Source organism: Sceloporus undulatus, chromosome 1 (genome assembly GCF_019175285.1).
Source record: "Sceloporus undulatus isolate JIND9_A2432 ecotype Alabama chromosome 1, SceUnd_v1.1, whole genome shotgun sequence".
Lineage (NCBI taxonomy): Eukaryota > Metazoa > Chordata > Lepidosauria > Squamata > Phrynosomatidae > Sceloporus > Sceloporus undulatus.
Genome location: NC_056522.1, coordinates 192,431,499 through 192,449,494, shown reverse-complemented (window position 1 = coordinate 192,449,494; position 17,996 = coordinate 192,431,499). Strand labels below are relative to the sequence as shown.

The following is a 17,996-nucleotide window of genomic DNA, read 5'->3' as shown; positions in this document are numbered from 1 at the left end:
AAAGAAGGAGGTCCCTCTGTGGACGATGGGCTCAACAGTGGCTCACATAACAGGGGTCTGGGGGATCCTTCCTTTCTAGGGGGCCGTAAGTGGAAGCTGACTTGACAACACTTAGCACCTCATAGCTGCACAACTATTCACAACTGTGCAGAAGCCTCAAACAAAGAGTGAAGCGTCTCATAGAGAGAGATTTTGCATGTTTGGGACATTGGCCAGGGAGCAAGAGAACATTTGGGAGCAACTGCATCCTAAGTATCTCTTCTGTGGGTTCACTACTCCAGGCTTAAAAACACGGTGAAAGAGAAGGTAGTTCCCCCCAGCAATTCCTTGTGGCCAGTGCCATATTTCAGTGTCATAGGAGACAGGATCCCTTTAGGGCCACCGTATGTTGGAAATGACATCAAGGCACGCAACAGATAGATGCTTGTTCAGTTACATTCAGGATCAAAAGCATAGCCATAGTTTACACTGATTTTGGGTGTTTATTCCAAATATACTCCCTATATTCTTAGAATCCAGAACTGAAAGGTAATTGATCAGTGCTATGAAACAGTCCCATCTCTGAGTGTACCTCTAACTCAGGGGGAAATGTTCCCAGCAATGTGACTAGATCTGATTGATATCTAATACTTCTGTAGGTTAATGTACAGTCTATAGCTGCCCTTTAGTAGCGGCTGAGATTGAACATACAAATCCATTTGTCCATCAATAAAGAGATCTAATGTTGGGAAATAGATTTGGTTCCCTCCCAGCAAAGAAAGGCAGACCAAATTAGGATGTCATATATTTTTGAAGTCACGTTTTATCCCACCTAGGCTGCTAAAAATTGTTTTCAAGCAACTCCTTTGCAGCCATGATGTAGCAATTCATGTCTAGTTTTTTTGTCCTTTGTTAACCTATGTCTCCCTAACTTTATACCTGTATGAATTTTTAAAGGAAATTCTGAAGTTCTCTAAGATAATACAAAGGCTTGTGGATTCTGAAAAATGTTTATATACATCAACATTATGGATTTGTAAAGTGTTGACTTTTAATAATATAGAAGATAATTACAAAATTCTTACTTAGCAAAATGCATTTGTGAGAGTGCAATCTAAAACTGTTTTGGACTTCAGTTCCCAGAAGCCCCAGCCAACTTAGCCAACAGTCAAGACACACCTGGAGTACCAAAAGTTGGAAACCACTAGTCTATAACCAAAGGGATTTAATTATATTCTGCTTATTTTATGCAGTGTTTGTTAATACGCATGGCATTATTTTTGTAATAAACTACTACAGTATATTGTTATTGCATTTTTTCTGATATTTGCTCATTCAGGGGAAAAGCTGAGGGTGATGGGTATATTTTATCTCCAGAAATATGTCCCAGTGCAGTGCTTCAAAGGAAAATCATGTTATGAATGGATGTCTACACTTACATAAGTGCTTCAGCCTGCGAAACAAGAATCCAATTAATGTGCTGCCTAATTTAGTCACTCTGTGCTAAACTTAGAACAGATATCTAGAAGATAACCTTTCCTGAAGAACTGCGTACACTTTCCTTGCATTGAGAAGTGTATATAATGGAGACCTTAAGCAAGGTTAACTGCTATTTCCTTTGCCTAGGGTGAAAGGTTGCAGTGGTTCTGATTATTCAAAGGTCATCCTGAGCCAAGATTTCACTTTGTAATTTCAAAGTTGGGGAAAGTTATGGCATTATACAGAGGGTGGCATAGAAATGGTATCAGAGGTAATAATGGTGGGATTAAACATTTTACTACCATTTCCATATCTGACATACATTTTTTTCAAAACAGGGATTGTTTAAAATGATTTTTTTTGCAGTGAGTTGGGGAGAGGAGTTGGCTGAAAAATATTTTGCAGGGTTGACATTTTGGGGGGCTCTACAATGCTGGGGACCACAGCGAAGCTGTCAAGAGGCCACATCTGGCCACAGGTCACACAGGGATCGCATATATACATATGCTGTTTATATTTCATAGTTAAATGTTATTCTGTCTCAAGCTGCTGAAATATAGTAAGCAGTTTTAAATGTATAGTCTGTGAGTTACTGGGTTATTTTCCTTAAGAGATGCAGTTACCTGTTGCTTTAGTCCCATAATGTAACACTTGAATCCTTCAATTATTTCCTACAACTGATTAAGCCAGGGGAAGGTATGGGAATGAAACAACTTTGAGAGGATTGCCCTTAGCTAGGCTCATTTGTGTTATACACAAGGCCACTTGTGTTCAAGATTAGGCATGTACTATGTACACTTTCAAGTGGTTTGCAATTCATGGTGCCACTAATGAGAATCTATCACAGGGTTTCTTTGCAAATTTCTTCAGAGGGGGGTTGCCATTGCCATCCTCTGAGGCTGAGAGAGTGTGATTTGTCCAAGCTCACCCAGTGGGTTTCCATGGCCAAATACAAATTTGAACCTTGGTCTCAAGACTCATAGTCCAGCGCACAAACCACTACGCCACGCTGCCTCTGTAATTCTTACTGACTTTCATGTAACAGTTTCTGCTAGTAAGTTAAAGTGATATTACCATACTGTATTGCCTCTGCAAAGCTGTGATTTCAATGGCATGTTTCTGTTGACTTAACAGGTTAGGTTAGACATAGGGTGCATCTGCACTGCAGAAATAATCTGGTTTGACACCACTTTAACTGCTGTGGTTCAATGTTATGGACTTCCAGGAAGAGTAATTTGTTGTGGCACCAGAACTCTCTAACAGAGAAGGCTAAACGTCTCACAAAACTATTCCCAGATTCCTATAGCACTGAGCCAAGGCAGTTAAAGTGGTGTCAAACCAGATTATCCCCCCCCCCCACACACACACACTATGTAAACTGTATATCTATATATAGATATAGATATATTTCATATTAATTACACCTTTATATTTAACACATTTGCATTTTAATGTTTTCACTTTTTAAATGGTTTAGTTTTTAAAAATTTTATATCGATACATTTTAATGCCTCTGTGCTGTTTTTAAATTGTATTTGTTTTATTTGTTTTTATTTTTTAATATTCTTTATTAAATTTTTCCACATAAATCCACAAAAAATATGTATAGCACATAAAACAACATAACCAACATACACATAGACCAACACCCTCCTCCTCCTCCAGACTTACTATAACCAAAATTACACACAACATATACAGCACTTCCTACTACATGAATCTCAAGATATCTTGTTTATTTTCTTGTTTTATCTACGGTGATGATGCAACTGTTGTCTTCATGTAAAGTTAGTTCTTAACAAGTTCCCAAAAAGATTCATTTCTATATTACTCTTGATCTGCTTGGCCTACTTCTTTTATTTCATCTGAGTAAATCTCAGTGCTTGTTTCAATTCCTACATTCCTTTATACTTTCTCTTATTTTCTTTCTCATTGATCTATCATTTCTTTTGCGTTCCTTTCTGATTTGATCTTTTTATCTCTGTGTTTGCTGTTATCCTAAACAAAAGGTTAATTAACTTATTCAATTGGAACATTTTCCCATCTTATTTTCAAAAAAGCATAAAACAATTCCCAATCTTGTCTGATCATTTCTTCTGTTTTCTCTCTCGTCCAACTGGAAAGTCGATCCATTTCTGCCTCTTCATATACTTTGATTAGCCATTGGTCTGCCGCATGGGAATGTGTCCCTTTCCCCAGTATCTAGCATATACAACCCTTGCACATGTTAGTAAGTAAAATAACAATTTCCCATGTTGTCTTTCTGTTTTGTCTCCGATCATTCCTAATAAACAAGTTTCTGGATAAAAGGAAGATGTATCTTTAGGTCCATTGTTATAATCAAATTGTGTTTGTTTTACATTTGCTGAGTCCTCCTCATATTGGGAGAAAGGTGGGATAGAAGTAAATAAAATAATAATAATAATAATTTATTAAGTCTATCATATACTTCGATTGAGGAGGGCAAAGGCTGGTTTTATTTATTTATGTATTTATGTATTTTGGGGAGCTCTGCCTCAGGTGGGGAAAAGCCTTAGAGTACAACTTAATGCCTAGCTTGTTGCTATGAGGACTAGACATAGTTTATTTCTTCATAACGACATTCTGAGGGAGAGAGAGGCGGGCCAAAAGGGGAGGGGAAATCCCTTTGACATTTTACACAGAGAGACACACGCCCCTCATTAATCTGCTTGACTGAGGCGGTGATTGACATCCCATCCGGCCAATAGGGTGCGCAGTTTAGCTTTCCGCGCAACTTCGAGCCCTTATATAACCCCCTGGACTGAAGGCACGCGGGACCTTGTGACTGGGCGCGCGCCGCCGGCGTAGAGAGGGGAGGGGAGCGCGCGCCCCCGTGAAATCACGTGCTGAGGCGAGGAGTTAAGGAAGAAAGAAAAGGGGGAGGGGTTTAGAAAGGAGAGTGCCGCTGACGTCAGAGGCGAGGGCTTCGTTGATAGGTTGAAGGCTCGGCAGGACTGTCCGGGGATTGGGCCAGCCCCGATTGGAGGGCGGGGGCCCAGGTTGTGGGCGGCCGTGGAGGGGCCAGCGCGAGCCAGAGCTAGGGAGGGATGGGGTCTGGCGGCGGGGGTCTCTGAGAGGCGAAGATGGCGCGGAGTGGGCGGGCGCTGGGGAAGGCGCTGGCGGAGCGGCTGGCGGCGTCGTCATCGTCGTCGTCCCCGCGCAGGGCGGCCCTCAGGTACGGTCCCCAGTCCTTCCTCTCTGATCGTTAAGGAACCAGTGAAAGCTTTGGGACCTGGGTTCGAATCCTGACTCGGGCACTGGCTGACCTTGGGCGAGAAGTCACACTCTCTCAGCCTCCTCAGGGGACGGCAATGGCAGACCTCCGCTGAACAAACCTTGCCAAGAAAGCCCCGTGATAATAAGCACCTGTGCTTTGAGTGATGCTGGACTCTGGCTCTGGAGACCAGGCTTTGGTTCCCAGTCCCAGCTCGATCATGTAAACCCATTGGGTGGCCTTGGGCGAGGAGTCACACTCTCTCAGCCTCAGAGGAGGGCAGTGACACACCTTTTCTTGTTGTTCTTGGTCAGATTAGATATCTAGCCACCGACGACACTCTTCCTTGTGGTCTCTCCCAGCTCTTTGGTTCTGAACAGACCCTGCCAGGAAAACCCCTTGACAACTTCCTAATAAGCACCTATCATCATCATCATCATCATCAAGCTTAAGCAGCTTACATCTAAAAGTCATTCCAATAATAATAATAATAATACATGTAAGAATAAAACTTTTATTTTTACTCTGCTTTTTGTAATCAAACAATCAAAGCGGCTTACAACATTAATAAAAACATTCTACATACATTACATTTCTATTACAATATCCCCCCCCCCTAAAGATACACAATACATTGTATTGGGAACCAGTGCAGCCTAGTGGTTTGAGCATTGGACTATGACTCTGGAGACCAGGGTTCAGTTCCCAGCTCAGCCACAAAACCCACTGGGTGACTTTGGACAAGTCACACTCTCTCAGCCTCTTCTGGGGAAAGCAATGGCAAACCCCCTCTGAACAAACCTTGCCAACAAAACCCCATGATAGGTTTCCCTTAGGGTTGCCACAAGTCACAAATGACTTGAAGGCACACAACAATAACACAGAAAAGCCAGGGTTAAATATTAGAGGGTGAATTTGTGCTTTCTTCCTTCCTCCTGCTACTCAGTAAAGCTTTATACAGTATTGGCCTGCAAAATCAACCCTTAGTTGTTTTAACAGAGCAATTGTAGTCTTGTGTGTTAAGAGTAAGTTTGGACAAAAGGCAAAAATGGCATTTAAAAGAGCCAAAACTCTTAAAGCAGAAATGTATGTGAAACATACTTTGAGATGGGGGAAGAGTACAAAACGCATTTCTTCACTTGGCAGATTAATACAGCTGGTCTTCATTAACGTCTGTAGACCCTTACTGTAAAGAACACTTTCCAATTGCCTCATCTTGTTTCCCCAGCTTTGTTCAGTTCAGGAAAACAGTGCATGAGGAGATTGCCTTGTGTCTTGTACTTTAAAAAAACAGTCTGATCTTTGCTCAGGTTGTCTGTTAACATACACAACCGGTAACAAAATCCCAGTGGCATGAAGGAATGGCACCACATCTGGCACTATCCTGTTCACGGCACATTGGAAAAACTGAGGCTACTTCTCCCTTTTGCCTTTCGTTGATGAAGGGACTGCCTCTCCTATGAAACATCATTTGAAGGGTGGTGAATCCGGAGGAGGACACATGCTCTGCAAACACTGACTTGATGCTGAGGTGGTTTTGTTGTCAGTAGTCCAAAACACACTGCAGGAATAATCCAGTTTGGGACTGCTTTAACTGCCTTGGCTCAGTGCTAGGGAATTCTGGGAACTGTGGTTTTGTGAGACATTTAGCCGCCTCTCTCAGAGAACTCTGGTGCCACAATAAACTAAGCTCAAGCAGTCTCAAACTGGAGTATTTCTGCAGTGTGTTTTGGACCATAGACTCCATGTTGAAGCAGAGGGAGTGGGTGAAGAGATGTAGTGGGACATCAGGAAGTTTGAGGTCTTTTCTTTTCCCCAGGTGACTCTTCTGTGGCATGACTAGCATTCCAGTGGCTCTGCATTAACTGTGGCAGCAATGGTTGAGCCTGTTCTTGTTCTGCCTCCCTTCTCTCCTCTAGTGTTAAACTTCATTTTGTTTTTGTGTAGTGCTAGCAGGTGCAGGCTGTGCCCTCTGGCAGAGAAAATGCTCTCCTATGGTAGTTTGCATTTAAATCGCTAATTATAAATTATGCCAGTTTTGACTCTTGTTGATCAAGGAGTAGTGAATTCCTTCAACTAACTGAAGAATGAAAATGCATATTGAATATCCAACTTGTAACTACACAGTTCTCTCCTTATCTATTTTATTTATTGCACATATACCCCCCTCTTCAGCCCCAAAGGTTCTCAGAGTGGCTTACAGATTGTTAACTAGATCCCTGCCCTCAGGTTTACAGTCTAAAAAGACAGGGCACAAAAGCAGAAGGGCAGGGCAGTGGGGAAGGGGACCAAGTCCAGCAGGTACTACTGGTTCTTCTCTCCCTCCAAGGCCAGGGTGGTAGCAGTTAAGATGGCGGGAGGGCCTTTCAACTTCCTCTGGGGCTAGACATGGCAGAGCTGTCTTTAGACTTGTTCATCCATCATTTTTGCTTTAGATGTTAGAATCATTTTTGTGCTGGATGACAGTAATAGATGTTCAATAGTGGAACCCACTCCCTTGGAGTCACCTTATTTTGAGGTTTTTAAACAGAGGCTGGATGGCCATCTGTCACAGGGGGTGCTTTGACTGTGAGTTCCTGCATGGCAGAATTGGGTTGGACTGGATGGCCCTCATGGTCTCTTCCAACTTTATGATTCTATGAACTGAAACACAGTTGCTATATCTAATTTCTACTCTCCTAATACCACACACTGGGCAACACCATTAGAATAAAGAAGCAGCACAGATTGAATTGGGGTGATGGTTACCTTTTCAAAAATCCAGTGTGATATTGTATGATGAGACTCACCATAAATGTGGGTGAGGGGATGGCGGGGCCATCTACACCATGATTCCCTCTGTTTCTTGAAATGTATGCTCCTCATTTAGGTTTTCTTCATGGCATTGGTTAGGTTCAGAATCACTGTATTGAGGGGGGGGGGAATTAATGCTAGTGTTTCAGACATTTTATGATATATGAGATACCATGAGAGAATAGTGACTTTTGGAACATTACCTTGTTTTTTGTCTGGGAGTAAATCACATTTACAAGTTCTGTCTGTAACAGTTTAGAACCTATTTAAACACTAATTATTTTCCTCCTCTCCAAAGCGCACACACTGTTACACATATAGGCAGAATTTCATGTAGCCTAGGGAAGGGGAAAGGATGAAAGCCTTCCCCTTTCTGTCATGCCCTGACACTTGGAGAGTAATCTTGTACACATGTTTAATGAGTCTTACTGAGTATAATGGGATTCCTGAATAAACACATGTGGGATTATGCTGCTGATCAAGTTGTGTGAGTTTAGAAGTTAATGAATCAGAAAGGGATGGATGGGAATAAATATATACAGCACAATCAATGTAATGTCTTTGCTTGCATGTGTCCCCCTATAATTTGCTTTCTTGAAGCAGTTGCTTATAAATGTTTTTTATGTGTGTAAATCACACTGGGATGAAAATTGGTGGGATTTACTTACATATATGCATTTATAATTGTGATGATAACATGGGTTTGGATGAAACTCAGTTTTCCATGTTCTCTGAAAACTGCAATTTAATTAACAACCACTAACACACAATATGTTCAGGGGTACAAGTAAGAGTTTGTTTCCATTATGGCACACTTGTCTGGAGATGAAAGCTGCTGGCTGAATTGAATGATGGCTTGACCTTTCAGTAGTTGAGAGTGCTAGAGCAAAGGTTTCTTAGAATACAGACGCTGCTTGTGTTTCCTGCCTTTGCCAGTGAGTCTTCCCTTAGAATATTTACATCTGTTTTCCAGAAACCAGGATGAGACAAATGTAACGTCACATAGTCATAATCTGGTGACATTAATTTTCCATAACTGACACTCGATACCATGAAGGTTAGGGCAATGGGTTTGTGCTAATCAGAGCCTTCTCTTTCATGTATTAGATCATCTTATCCCGCTTCAGATGTTACTTGGTTTATATGGCCTATTTTCTGATAACCGAACAAGTTTGTCACTTTATCTGCCTGACTGTGAATAACTTTTTGGGAGAAAAGTTCATATTCTGCAGCTTCTTTATAAAGTTTAACTTTAATGTGAAGAGTTGGCATTAATGTACAGGAACTTCTTCCTACAATTATGAGATTCTGTGGATTTCTGCAGTTGTCTAACTACAGTAGAGTTGGAAGAGACCTCAAGAGCCGTCTAGTCTAGCCACCTGCCATGCAGGGATACTCAGTCAAAGCATCCCTGACAGATGGCCATCCAGACTCTGTTTAAAACCTCCAAGGAAGGAGACTCCACTGCTCTCTGAGGGAAGAGTTCCACAACTCTTACTGTCAGAAAGGTCCTCCTAATGTTGAGGTGGGATCTCTTTTCCTGTAGTACTATAAGCGTTTCCTACAGTGTGCCCTATTTGCTACAAATGCTCACTTTTATGGCACAGGATACATAATTTTATTTTCAAAAAATGAAATGATGGTTCAAAGCAGAAAAGTATAAAGTTGGTACATAGAAACACTAATCATTTGAACTAGATGTGATTTGGAGATTGTGACACCTTCCTTTGATTCATCCCCTTGAATGCTATGTTCAACCATGTCTGCTAATCAGGGAAGGTCAAATCCATTTTTAACTTCTCATCCTTATAACGGGTTGACTCTAACATTACAGTTCTGTTTGACCTAGAGTTTTGTAGCTGAAAATACATGTCTGAAGTTCTCATCCTTTTGTGTGTGTGTGAGTGAGTGAGTGTGAAGGCTTCACAACATTCCCAATATTAATGGAAGGGTTTTTTCCTGATAAGGTTTGTTCTGAAGGGGTTTGCTTTTGTCCTCCGTAGAGGCTGAGAATATTTAATTTGCCCAAGGTCACCCAGTGGGTTTTCATGGCCAAGAAGGGTTTTGAACCCTGGTCTCCAGCATCATAATCCAACACTCAAACCATAACACCATGCTGGCTCACTTGGGGTTGTTAGCTGGATCAAAAACTATAACAACTACTTGCTCACCTTTGGGCTGTGCTAGTTTCACAGCATAGTGTGTGTGTTAAGAAGATAACCACTGTTTGGGTTGCATGTGCTTCTAGAAGATAAAGTGGTGACAAGTTTCTTTTTTTGTGGCAACAAGCTAATCAGGAGCTGCCTGGATTAAAATCTGAATATAATGTCTCCCTACTTCCTCACAGTCCCAAAGTCTGGCAGTTTGACATTTGTGGTACATACTTGGGCACAAGTATTAAGTGTTTGTTGTGGCCAAAATGTTAGGGAATCTTAACTTCAGGGTAAGTTATTCAGTCTTCCTCTTCTGATTCTAATCTCTTTCCCAAAAAAGGTTTGCAAGTATGAGTAAATAATTATACTATTCTACTAAACAATGGAGATAATATCAGATATGATAACTAAGTGGAGCCTCAATGTTTAGGGAGAGAATAAAAAAAATTAATTGCTGGTTGTTGCAAAAATGCTATTCAAACCAACACATTTACAACCGGCTTTGGAGGCTTCTCAGAGTATCTGGATAACTTTGTTGGGCAGGAGAACACTATGATCCAAAGCACACTGCAGAAATAATCCAGTCTGGGACTGCTTTAACTGCCCTGGCTCAGTGCTAGGGAATTCTGGGAACTGTAATTTTGTGAGACATTTAGTCTTCTTTGTCAGAGAGCTCTGGTACCAGAATAAACTACAGTTTCCAGGATTCCCTAGCACTGAATCAGGGCAGCTAAAGTGGTCTCAAACTAGATTATTTCTGCAATGTGTTTTAGACCTATGTGACAGGATCAGCCAAGACAACCACTGTATTCATGCCTATCAAATCAAATGTGGTGTAGTGGCTAGACTACTGAATATTGGATAGGTATTTGGGTGTTCCACTTTCTAATGTCCATTGAGCCATGAAATTCACCTAGGGTAGTACTGTACTGTACTGGTATAAACATAGATAGTTCTGGCATCCAGGTATTCACTAGGCCCAACTCTTCTTAATTTCCAATTAAGCAGACAAGATTGCGTGTACTCAAGGTGGCGTGATGGCTGTGCCGATGGTAGAAAAACATGGGCAAGAATTGGGCATGGTAGTGCTCCCTCCTGATAGTTACTGCTACAGTAAGGCTGTAAAAAAAGCCAGAAATAGTGCAAAAGCAAGACCCTTCAGTGGTGAAAAAGAAAAAAAATAATACTTCATGAATTATTTTGTTACAAACGTATATAAGTGTATTCATTGTATTCAGCAGTATGTCCTTCAATCAAAATCAGTTTCCTGCATTTATAAGAAGAAAGGGTCAAAGTATTAAGGATGCTTGATATTGTGGCAGGAAGTTTGCATCTGAAATACATGAGCAGAGTGTAGTCAGTGTGTGGCCTCAGATTAACTTGGAGCCAAGTCTTAAGGAGGGAGGCTTTTGTATTGTACTACTGCCAGGTTCTTTCTCATGACTGAGATATATTTAGCTTGCCAGGGGCAGAAAAAGTCTTAATCCAGAACAGCTTGTAGGCTATTATTGTCCCTGTGTTAACTATTTTATTTAATATCATTTACATCAATTATATAATATTTAGCCAACTAGATGCTTATTCTATAAATATGTTTAATTTATTGCAGGCATTTGACTTCTTGGGAAATTTTGTTGAGCAAAGCCCCCCTGCTACAAGTACCAGGAAGATACTGTATCTTTTCAAGAAGAAGTTTTTTCAACTTTACTTCACCATTGGGGAACAAAAGGAAAGAATATTCAGAAAGAAGGATTATAGGGTTTGTATAAAATAATAAAGTGGTTTAGTTATGTGAAAATCTGTGACACCAGTTTGCAGAATGAAACCTTAATCAGCATCTCAGTTTCTATTGTTTTGCCAAAACTTTGTTTACTGAAAATCAATCTAATGTCCAAAACACACTGCAAAAAGAATCCAGTTTGAGATTACTTGAGCTGCTCTAGTGCTAGGGAATCCTGGGAATTGTAGTTTATTGTGGCACCAGAGCTCTCTGACAGAGAAGGCTATATGTCTCAAAATACTACAGCTCCTAGAATTCCCTAGCATTGAGCCAGGGCAGTTCAAGTAGTCTCAAACTGGATTGTTTCTATAGTGTGTTTTGGACCTAAGGTTTTTGTTTTTTGTGGATTACTTGAATGTAGTCCTAGAATGTATTACTCTATCTAATCCGATATCTACACATCATGCAGTCTGCAGTCTTTTATCTGAATCTGAACTGCAGACCTCTTGGCTAGAACAACTGGGTTTTATTTCTCCCCACTAAAGTGCAGGATTGTCTTAATTTTTTTACACATAAATAGGTAGTTATAGTTAACTTGCTAAAGCATTTAAAGACATAACCATGTTATTCTGGACAATTAGTGTGCAAAGGGATCTTATAGCATCTTTGAAACCCACGTATGAAAGAAGCTGGTAACTGCTTCTTTCTTTGTTAGTCTCAAAGGTGCTACAGGATCCCTTTGCTTGCTAAAGCATGTTTAACAACTTGCTAAAATGGATGAATTGTGTTCATTCTGTACACTAGATGGGGTTGTACTCCTGCAGCAAGAGCATAACTCTGTGTGTGTGTGTGTATGGGGGGTTCCCCTCTGGGATCAATGATTGTCACTTGAGACTTAAGTGCCTTGAATCGAGAGAAGAGTCTTCTAGAAGTTTTTGCTATTGGTGCATCTAGTTCCCTACCTGGGCAGGAATGGCATAACTTCAGTGGCCAACGCTCTGGTTAGGTTTCTCCAATGCACTGTATATGGGTCTGCTTTTAAAAACAGTTCAACAAATATAGCTAGTGCAGAGTGCAGTGGCCAGATGGATCACAAGGACCAGAAGGTTTGATCATATAACACCCTATTCTGGCTCCATTTGCATTAGCTGCTAAAATAACATAACGACAGCAACATAAATTGTTCACTTTTCACTTTTGTTGTGCTCCCAGTAACCCTATGAGATTGGCTAGGATGAGAATGTAGTATCCAGTTAAATCATGTTGGTGGAACAGCGTAGGTCAGTGGAACACTTACTGAATAATGTCACTTCTCTCCCCTCATTCTCCAGCACCCCCCTAATCTCTTCCAGAAGGTATGGGTAGAACCTACAGAATAGATTTTAGAGGGGGAGGGCAGGCAGGGATGAGGGGAAAGTCTATGAGCAGATATTCACTTTGGTGGGACTCGGCTTTGTCTGGTGTGTCATGTCCTAAGGCTGTCCAGAGTTACATGGTGATGCAGTCTTCACAATCTTAGTTTGACACTCTGACAAGTGCATTTCACCAGTTCTTATTACCAGGCTTTTGCGTGTGTGATATATTGGAAAATTTGGAAATGCCTTCTGAGTTTTCAAAGCTTACACTAGCAACATTCTTCCTTTGTACTAAAAAGTAGGAAAATGCCACATGGTTTAGTAACTTAATTTCCTCTTTCTAATGCTATCCTTTTCCTGTTCATCAGGTATTCTATGCAAGAAATGTATGAAGTGGTAGCAGTTGTTAGTGAATACAAGGACTTTGTTCCTTGGTGCAAAAAATCAGACGTGTTATCCAAGCGTTCAGGATATTGCAAAGCACATTTAGAAGTGGGATTTCCTCCTGTGATGGAGAGGTACACTTCAGTTGTAACACTAGTAAGACCTCACTTGGTTAAGGTAATACTTCTGTTCCTGTACTTTCATGTTATATACAAATTGAACACTCTAGGCTTAATTCTTATTCTCTGTACATAACTGAATATGAAATAATGTTTCAGCAATATTTCCATATTAACTGTCTAAGAAACAGTTTAATTTCCATATGAACTGTCAAGAAACCAGATGTAAATGTGCTAAATAAGATGCTATTGAGTCCTCTCCAAGGCATGCTTCAGAAACCTCCCCCCCCCCAGAAAAAAAACCCTTGTCTATGTTTTGGAACAATATGTAAAATTGCTATATACATGAATTTTAATATATCCCAATTTTGTAAAGCATCCATAATTTTAAGTCTCATTTCCTTCTATCCACAGAGAGCAAACTGAGTCTGTGGGCTTGTTTTTCTCTATCAAATTTTAAGCCAGGGGAGAGTAAGCTTCAGCTTCCAGTATGGGCAGTCTCTGGGGAGGCCTCTCATGTTTACTCAAGCCATAAACTTCCCAGTTCAGGGCAATTCCCCTTTGAGGTACTGGTGTTTTGATCTGAGATGGGAAAGGCACAGCAACCCTTCTTTTACAAGCAATGAGGTTTGAAAATTGAAATCTTGAAGGAAATAATTAATGATAAATGATGCAACATCACTAGTAACTCCATAGCTCTTGTACATAGAAAGGTGACAATTGAGGGATGTTAAAGTTGAGCTTGAGGATTCTAAAACCCAAGTGGATATGTTTCAACAATAACTTTTCTCCTAGGCATCATGCACAGATGGAAAATTATTTAATCATCTAGAAACAGTGTGGCGTTTCAGTCCAGGAATCCCTGGCTATCCAAGAACATGCACCTTGGATTTTTCAGTAAGTACTGGAGACCTTCTAAGGTCTTTGGAATAGTAATACATACTTTTGAAGCTAGGACAAGATGTGATGCGTTGTTCCCAATACTTTTTTGTTTTGAATCACCTTTTAATATGACTGCTACCTTGATGTAAACCCAAACCTCATGTTTATCAAAACCATAGAATTCTTTGCTTCAAGCCTGAGAACTAGCTCTGGAGAATTTCTCAGCTCCAGTACAATTTTTCTCCCCATTTTATTAGTGGAAGACAACTAATCAGCACAACCAACCCTTTGAATTCTGGCTGTAGTGTACAGACAAATGGTTCAATCACCATGTGTAATTTTCTTTGAACTAAAGGTCATATGAATCTTCATTATCGACGTCAAATGTATTTTAATATGTTTCTTGTCAAGTTTTGAGAAAGTGCTGACTCCCAAACAGCTTTGGTTATACACTTGTCCCTCCAGGTTTGTGGCTTTGACTTTTGCAGATTTGATTATTCGTGGATTAATATGTTTTTCTACGAATATCTAGGTCCTTCAGCACAACTCTGTGATCAACTTTATCCAAAAGTTCATACTGAAGGACCTAAAGATTCCTGAGAACGCTTCTCTAGGCATTTGTAGCTCCTCCAGTGTAATTCTATGGCCGATGTTTGGCAGATGTTGACTACATAGTTACACTGGAGGACCTATACATTCCTAGAGAGGTATTCCCTCAGGTAAAAATAGTGTTTTTGTTATTTGCAGTTCTTCCACATTCACAGGGGTCCTGTGCCCCTAACCACATCGAATGCGGAGGGACAAGTTTACAAGTATAAACTGAACTTACTTTGTCCTTTAATTTCAGAGGAAGGAATTGGCTAAACCATAACTCATCCCAAATTGTCTGGAGCCAAAGTTTTAAGCGTATCAACAGTTTGGTTGTCTTTTAAGGTAGTCCCCCCGCCCCCAAACAGATTCTTCTCCCATCTGTTTCTGAAAGTCCCCTTGGTTTCAAAAGTGGCATGTCATGTGATATGAAGGAAACTGTGCTGCTGGCAAAAATAACCTTGTTAACAACAGGCAGCCATCAGGCCAGTTTTTACCACCTCACCCTACTATTCAAAGCAGCAACAGAAGGAAAGGCTGTAGTTTCATTCTGAGCATTCTAAGGCTCTCCAAGGAATACTTAAGAACACCCCACTTTTATAACTGATTTACAAAATAAAGTTCCAATGTTTTGTTGGGGGAGATTATAAGAATGATGTTTCTATTATACAAGTTTGGCATATCAATTCATTTCCCAAACAGTGTGAACAATGTATCATGCCTTGAAATTGTATTCACCCTTTCCCATTTTGACTTTTCCATTTTGCTACGTTACAACTGGATTCAGTTTTACAGTGCAGAGTATTTCGTGTACATCAAGTAGTAACAATGCCAATTAAATCCATTCAAGTTCCAGGTTGTTACACAACAAAATATGGAGAAGTCAAAGGGGCTAAGTATTTATGCAAGACACTGCATTAGGTTTTTATCGTGCTCTGTTTTTCTCAAATAGCTTAGACCTCTCTACATATTGCTCTTCAGAGCAAAATTAGTGTTCTTTGTTGAAATTCTGACTGCTTTATTTCCTGTTTAAGAGGAAGGGGTGCTAGGGAGTAGCCTATCTTGTTGTATACGCGTTCCCCTGTTGTTGCTGGTAATGCCTGAGTTTTGTTACTTGGGTAGTTAATATGTGTTCAAGGTGGAAGAATCAGCAAGTTGAGGGAACCTCAAAGTTTGTAAAAGTATAAAATATTAGATGGAAAAATCAAAGAGAAGAACCCCCTCCAAAACACCCCAGTAAGGACTGAGCATGCCCCAACAGTCACAGGATGTTGGTTAATGAAGGAATAGAAAAGTGACTGGACAAGAGTATTTCAGGTTGAGTATTCCTTATTTGAAATGCTTGGGACCAAAAGCATTTTGGAATAATTTCATATACACACATAATATGATATCCTAGACATGGAACTCAAGTGTAAACAAAACATTCATTTATGTCTCATATGCACCTTATTCACATAGCCTGAAGGTAATTTTACACAACACCTTAAATAATTTTGTACATGAAACAAAATTTGTGCACACTGAACCATCAGAGAGCAAAGATGTCACTATTTTAGCCACCCGGGGGGGGGACCTTTGTGTTTTGGAGTATTTTGGAATTCCAGATAAGGGGGACTCAACCTGTATACTCAAGGGGGATATAACTTGACTAAAGCTGACCAGTAGACACAAACAGGTGCAAGGGCAGCTTGCTTTGCTGCTGCAAAGCAATATGGCAAAGAACAAAATACAGCTAACATTTCTTGCCCACTTGGATTGTCATAATTGAAAAGGTGAAACATTTGAAAGGGTGGGGGGACTGCTGCAGTTACATAACTGATTAGACATAGCTACAGTCTGTGAACCCTACTTGAAGAGCATTCTGAACATAATTATTTTCATTTACAGATTTCTTTCGAGTTTCGTTCCCTTCTACATTCACACCTTGCTACTCTATTCTTTGATGAAGTTGTTAAGCAGATGGTATCTGCATTTGAGAGAAGAGCAGGCAAGTTGTATGGCCCAGAAACCAGCATACCTCGAGAGCTAATGCTTCATGAAGTGCACCACACATAAAAGCGGAGAAAGTGATCTACTCAAACTACTTGGATACCACACATAGACATGGGATGCTTCTCCTAGGTGGGCTTCCAATTTCTTGGGGACATTTTGGCAATTATGTATAATAACTACTGTACAAAAACATAGAAGATACAGATGTACATAATGCAGAACTTTCATCAAGTGCAGTTCCAAGGTGCTGAAAACTGAGTGGCATCTTCACTTACACCAGATTTGCCTTCATCTTGCCACCTTGCATGAACTGAGCAGTGTGGCAGTTTCACTGCTTTGTTTTGCAGTGTGTAATAGTTATTGGAACTAAGTTATTCTTTTAAATGCATATTTTAAGTTATTTTTGCTGTTAAAGCTTTAAAACTGCAATCAAAGCTTGTTTCTCAACTGTATAAAATGTGATAGATTAACTGAATAAGCAACTTTAGTCTGTAAGAGGAAGAAATCCTAGATAAAGGGCTCAGCCAACAAATTTTATAACGCACAGCAACGTACTGTTAAACTATAATAGGTGGTTGAAGCACTTTGGAGTCTTAAATATATAATCATGAACTTGAGCTTTAAGAAAGCTTGATGATCCCATAAGCAATGGGGGGTTTAAAATGTTAGCGAGGGTGTTTGAACTTAACTGTTTTTATATATTACTACTCTTAACTCACATGAAGTGAGGTTTATGTTGTTGTCTGGGTAGAGCCATAGACATTACCCTTTTAAAGAGCTAAAATAAGAATAGGACAATCTTATTTACAGAGCTTTTGCCATTTCCTCCAGAATTTTGAAGGTGGTGGAGCATCTACTAACTCTCCAAAGAGATACCTGGAAGTGTTTCAAAACTGACACTGGCCTGTTTCAGACTGCCAAAATAAAGCTGCTTCGGGTCTCTTTGGAGGTATGCTATTTAAATGATGCATGGGTCCTAAGAGTCCAGAGGTCGCGCCAAAGCCACACTCCATTCCTAAGCATTGGAGTGCAGCTTTGGTGCAGCTTCTGGATTCTTCGGATGCATGCATCATTTAAACAGCATACCTCCAAAGAGACCCAAAGCAGCTTTATTTTGGCAGTCTGTAACAGGCCACTATTTGCTATTTCAGCTGTAGCAATATCAAGTGAAGCCCCAAGTTTTAATACTGAGTAATGCTCAGTGGTCACTTTAAGTTACCTGAAGGCAGATGAGAGTTCAGGTGGACTACATTTTCTGAAGAGCAAAGCAGTTCAAAAACTGTTTTACAGTATGTAACTTCATTTTTAAATACA

General features: G+C 40.2%; 1 protein-coding gene across 1 annotated transcript; it reads left to right on the top strand.

Moving 5' to 3' along the window:
* Positions 1–4,276: 4,276 nt before the first annotated feature.
* Positions 4,277–17,111, top strand: COQ10B (coenzyme Q10B). Its single transcript, XM_042474463.1, has 5 exons — positions 4,277–4,654; positions 11,249–11,398; positions 13,083–13,275; positions 14,013–14,114; positions 16,578–17,111. Exons 1-5 carry the CDS (start codon positions 4,563–4,565, stop codon positions 16,743–16,745), a joined length of 705 nt encoding a protein of 234 aa, XP_042330397.1. The 5' UTR covers positions 4,277–4,562; the 3' UTR covers positions 16,746–17,111.
* Positions 17,112–17,996: the final 885 nt, after the last annotated feature.

What these genes read in the sequence shown, in the direction of transcription:
- COQ10B (XM_042474463.1), top strand. Translation starts at nt 4,563, where the DNA reads ATGGCGCGGAGTGGGCGGGCGCTGGGGAAGGCGCTGGCGGAGCGGCTG. An exon ending in TCAGAAAGAAGGATTATAGG is followed by an intron (nt 11,399 to 13,082) that starts GTTTGTATAAAA and finishes CCTGTTCATCAG; the next exon opens with GTATTCTATGCAAGAAATGT. An exon ending in TAAGACCTCACTTGGTTAAG is followed by an intron (nt 13,276 to 14,012) that starts GTAATACTTCTG and finishes CTTTTCTCCTAG; the next exon opens with GCATCATGCACAGATGGAAA.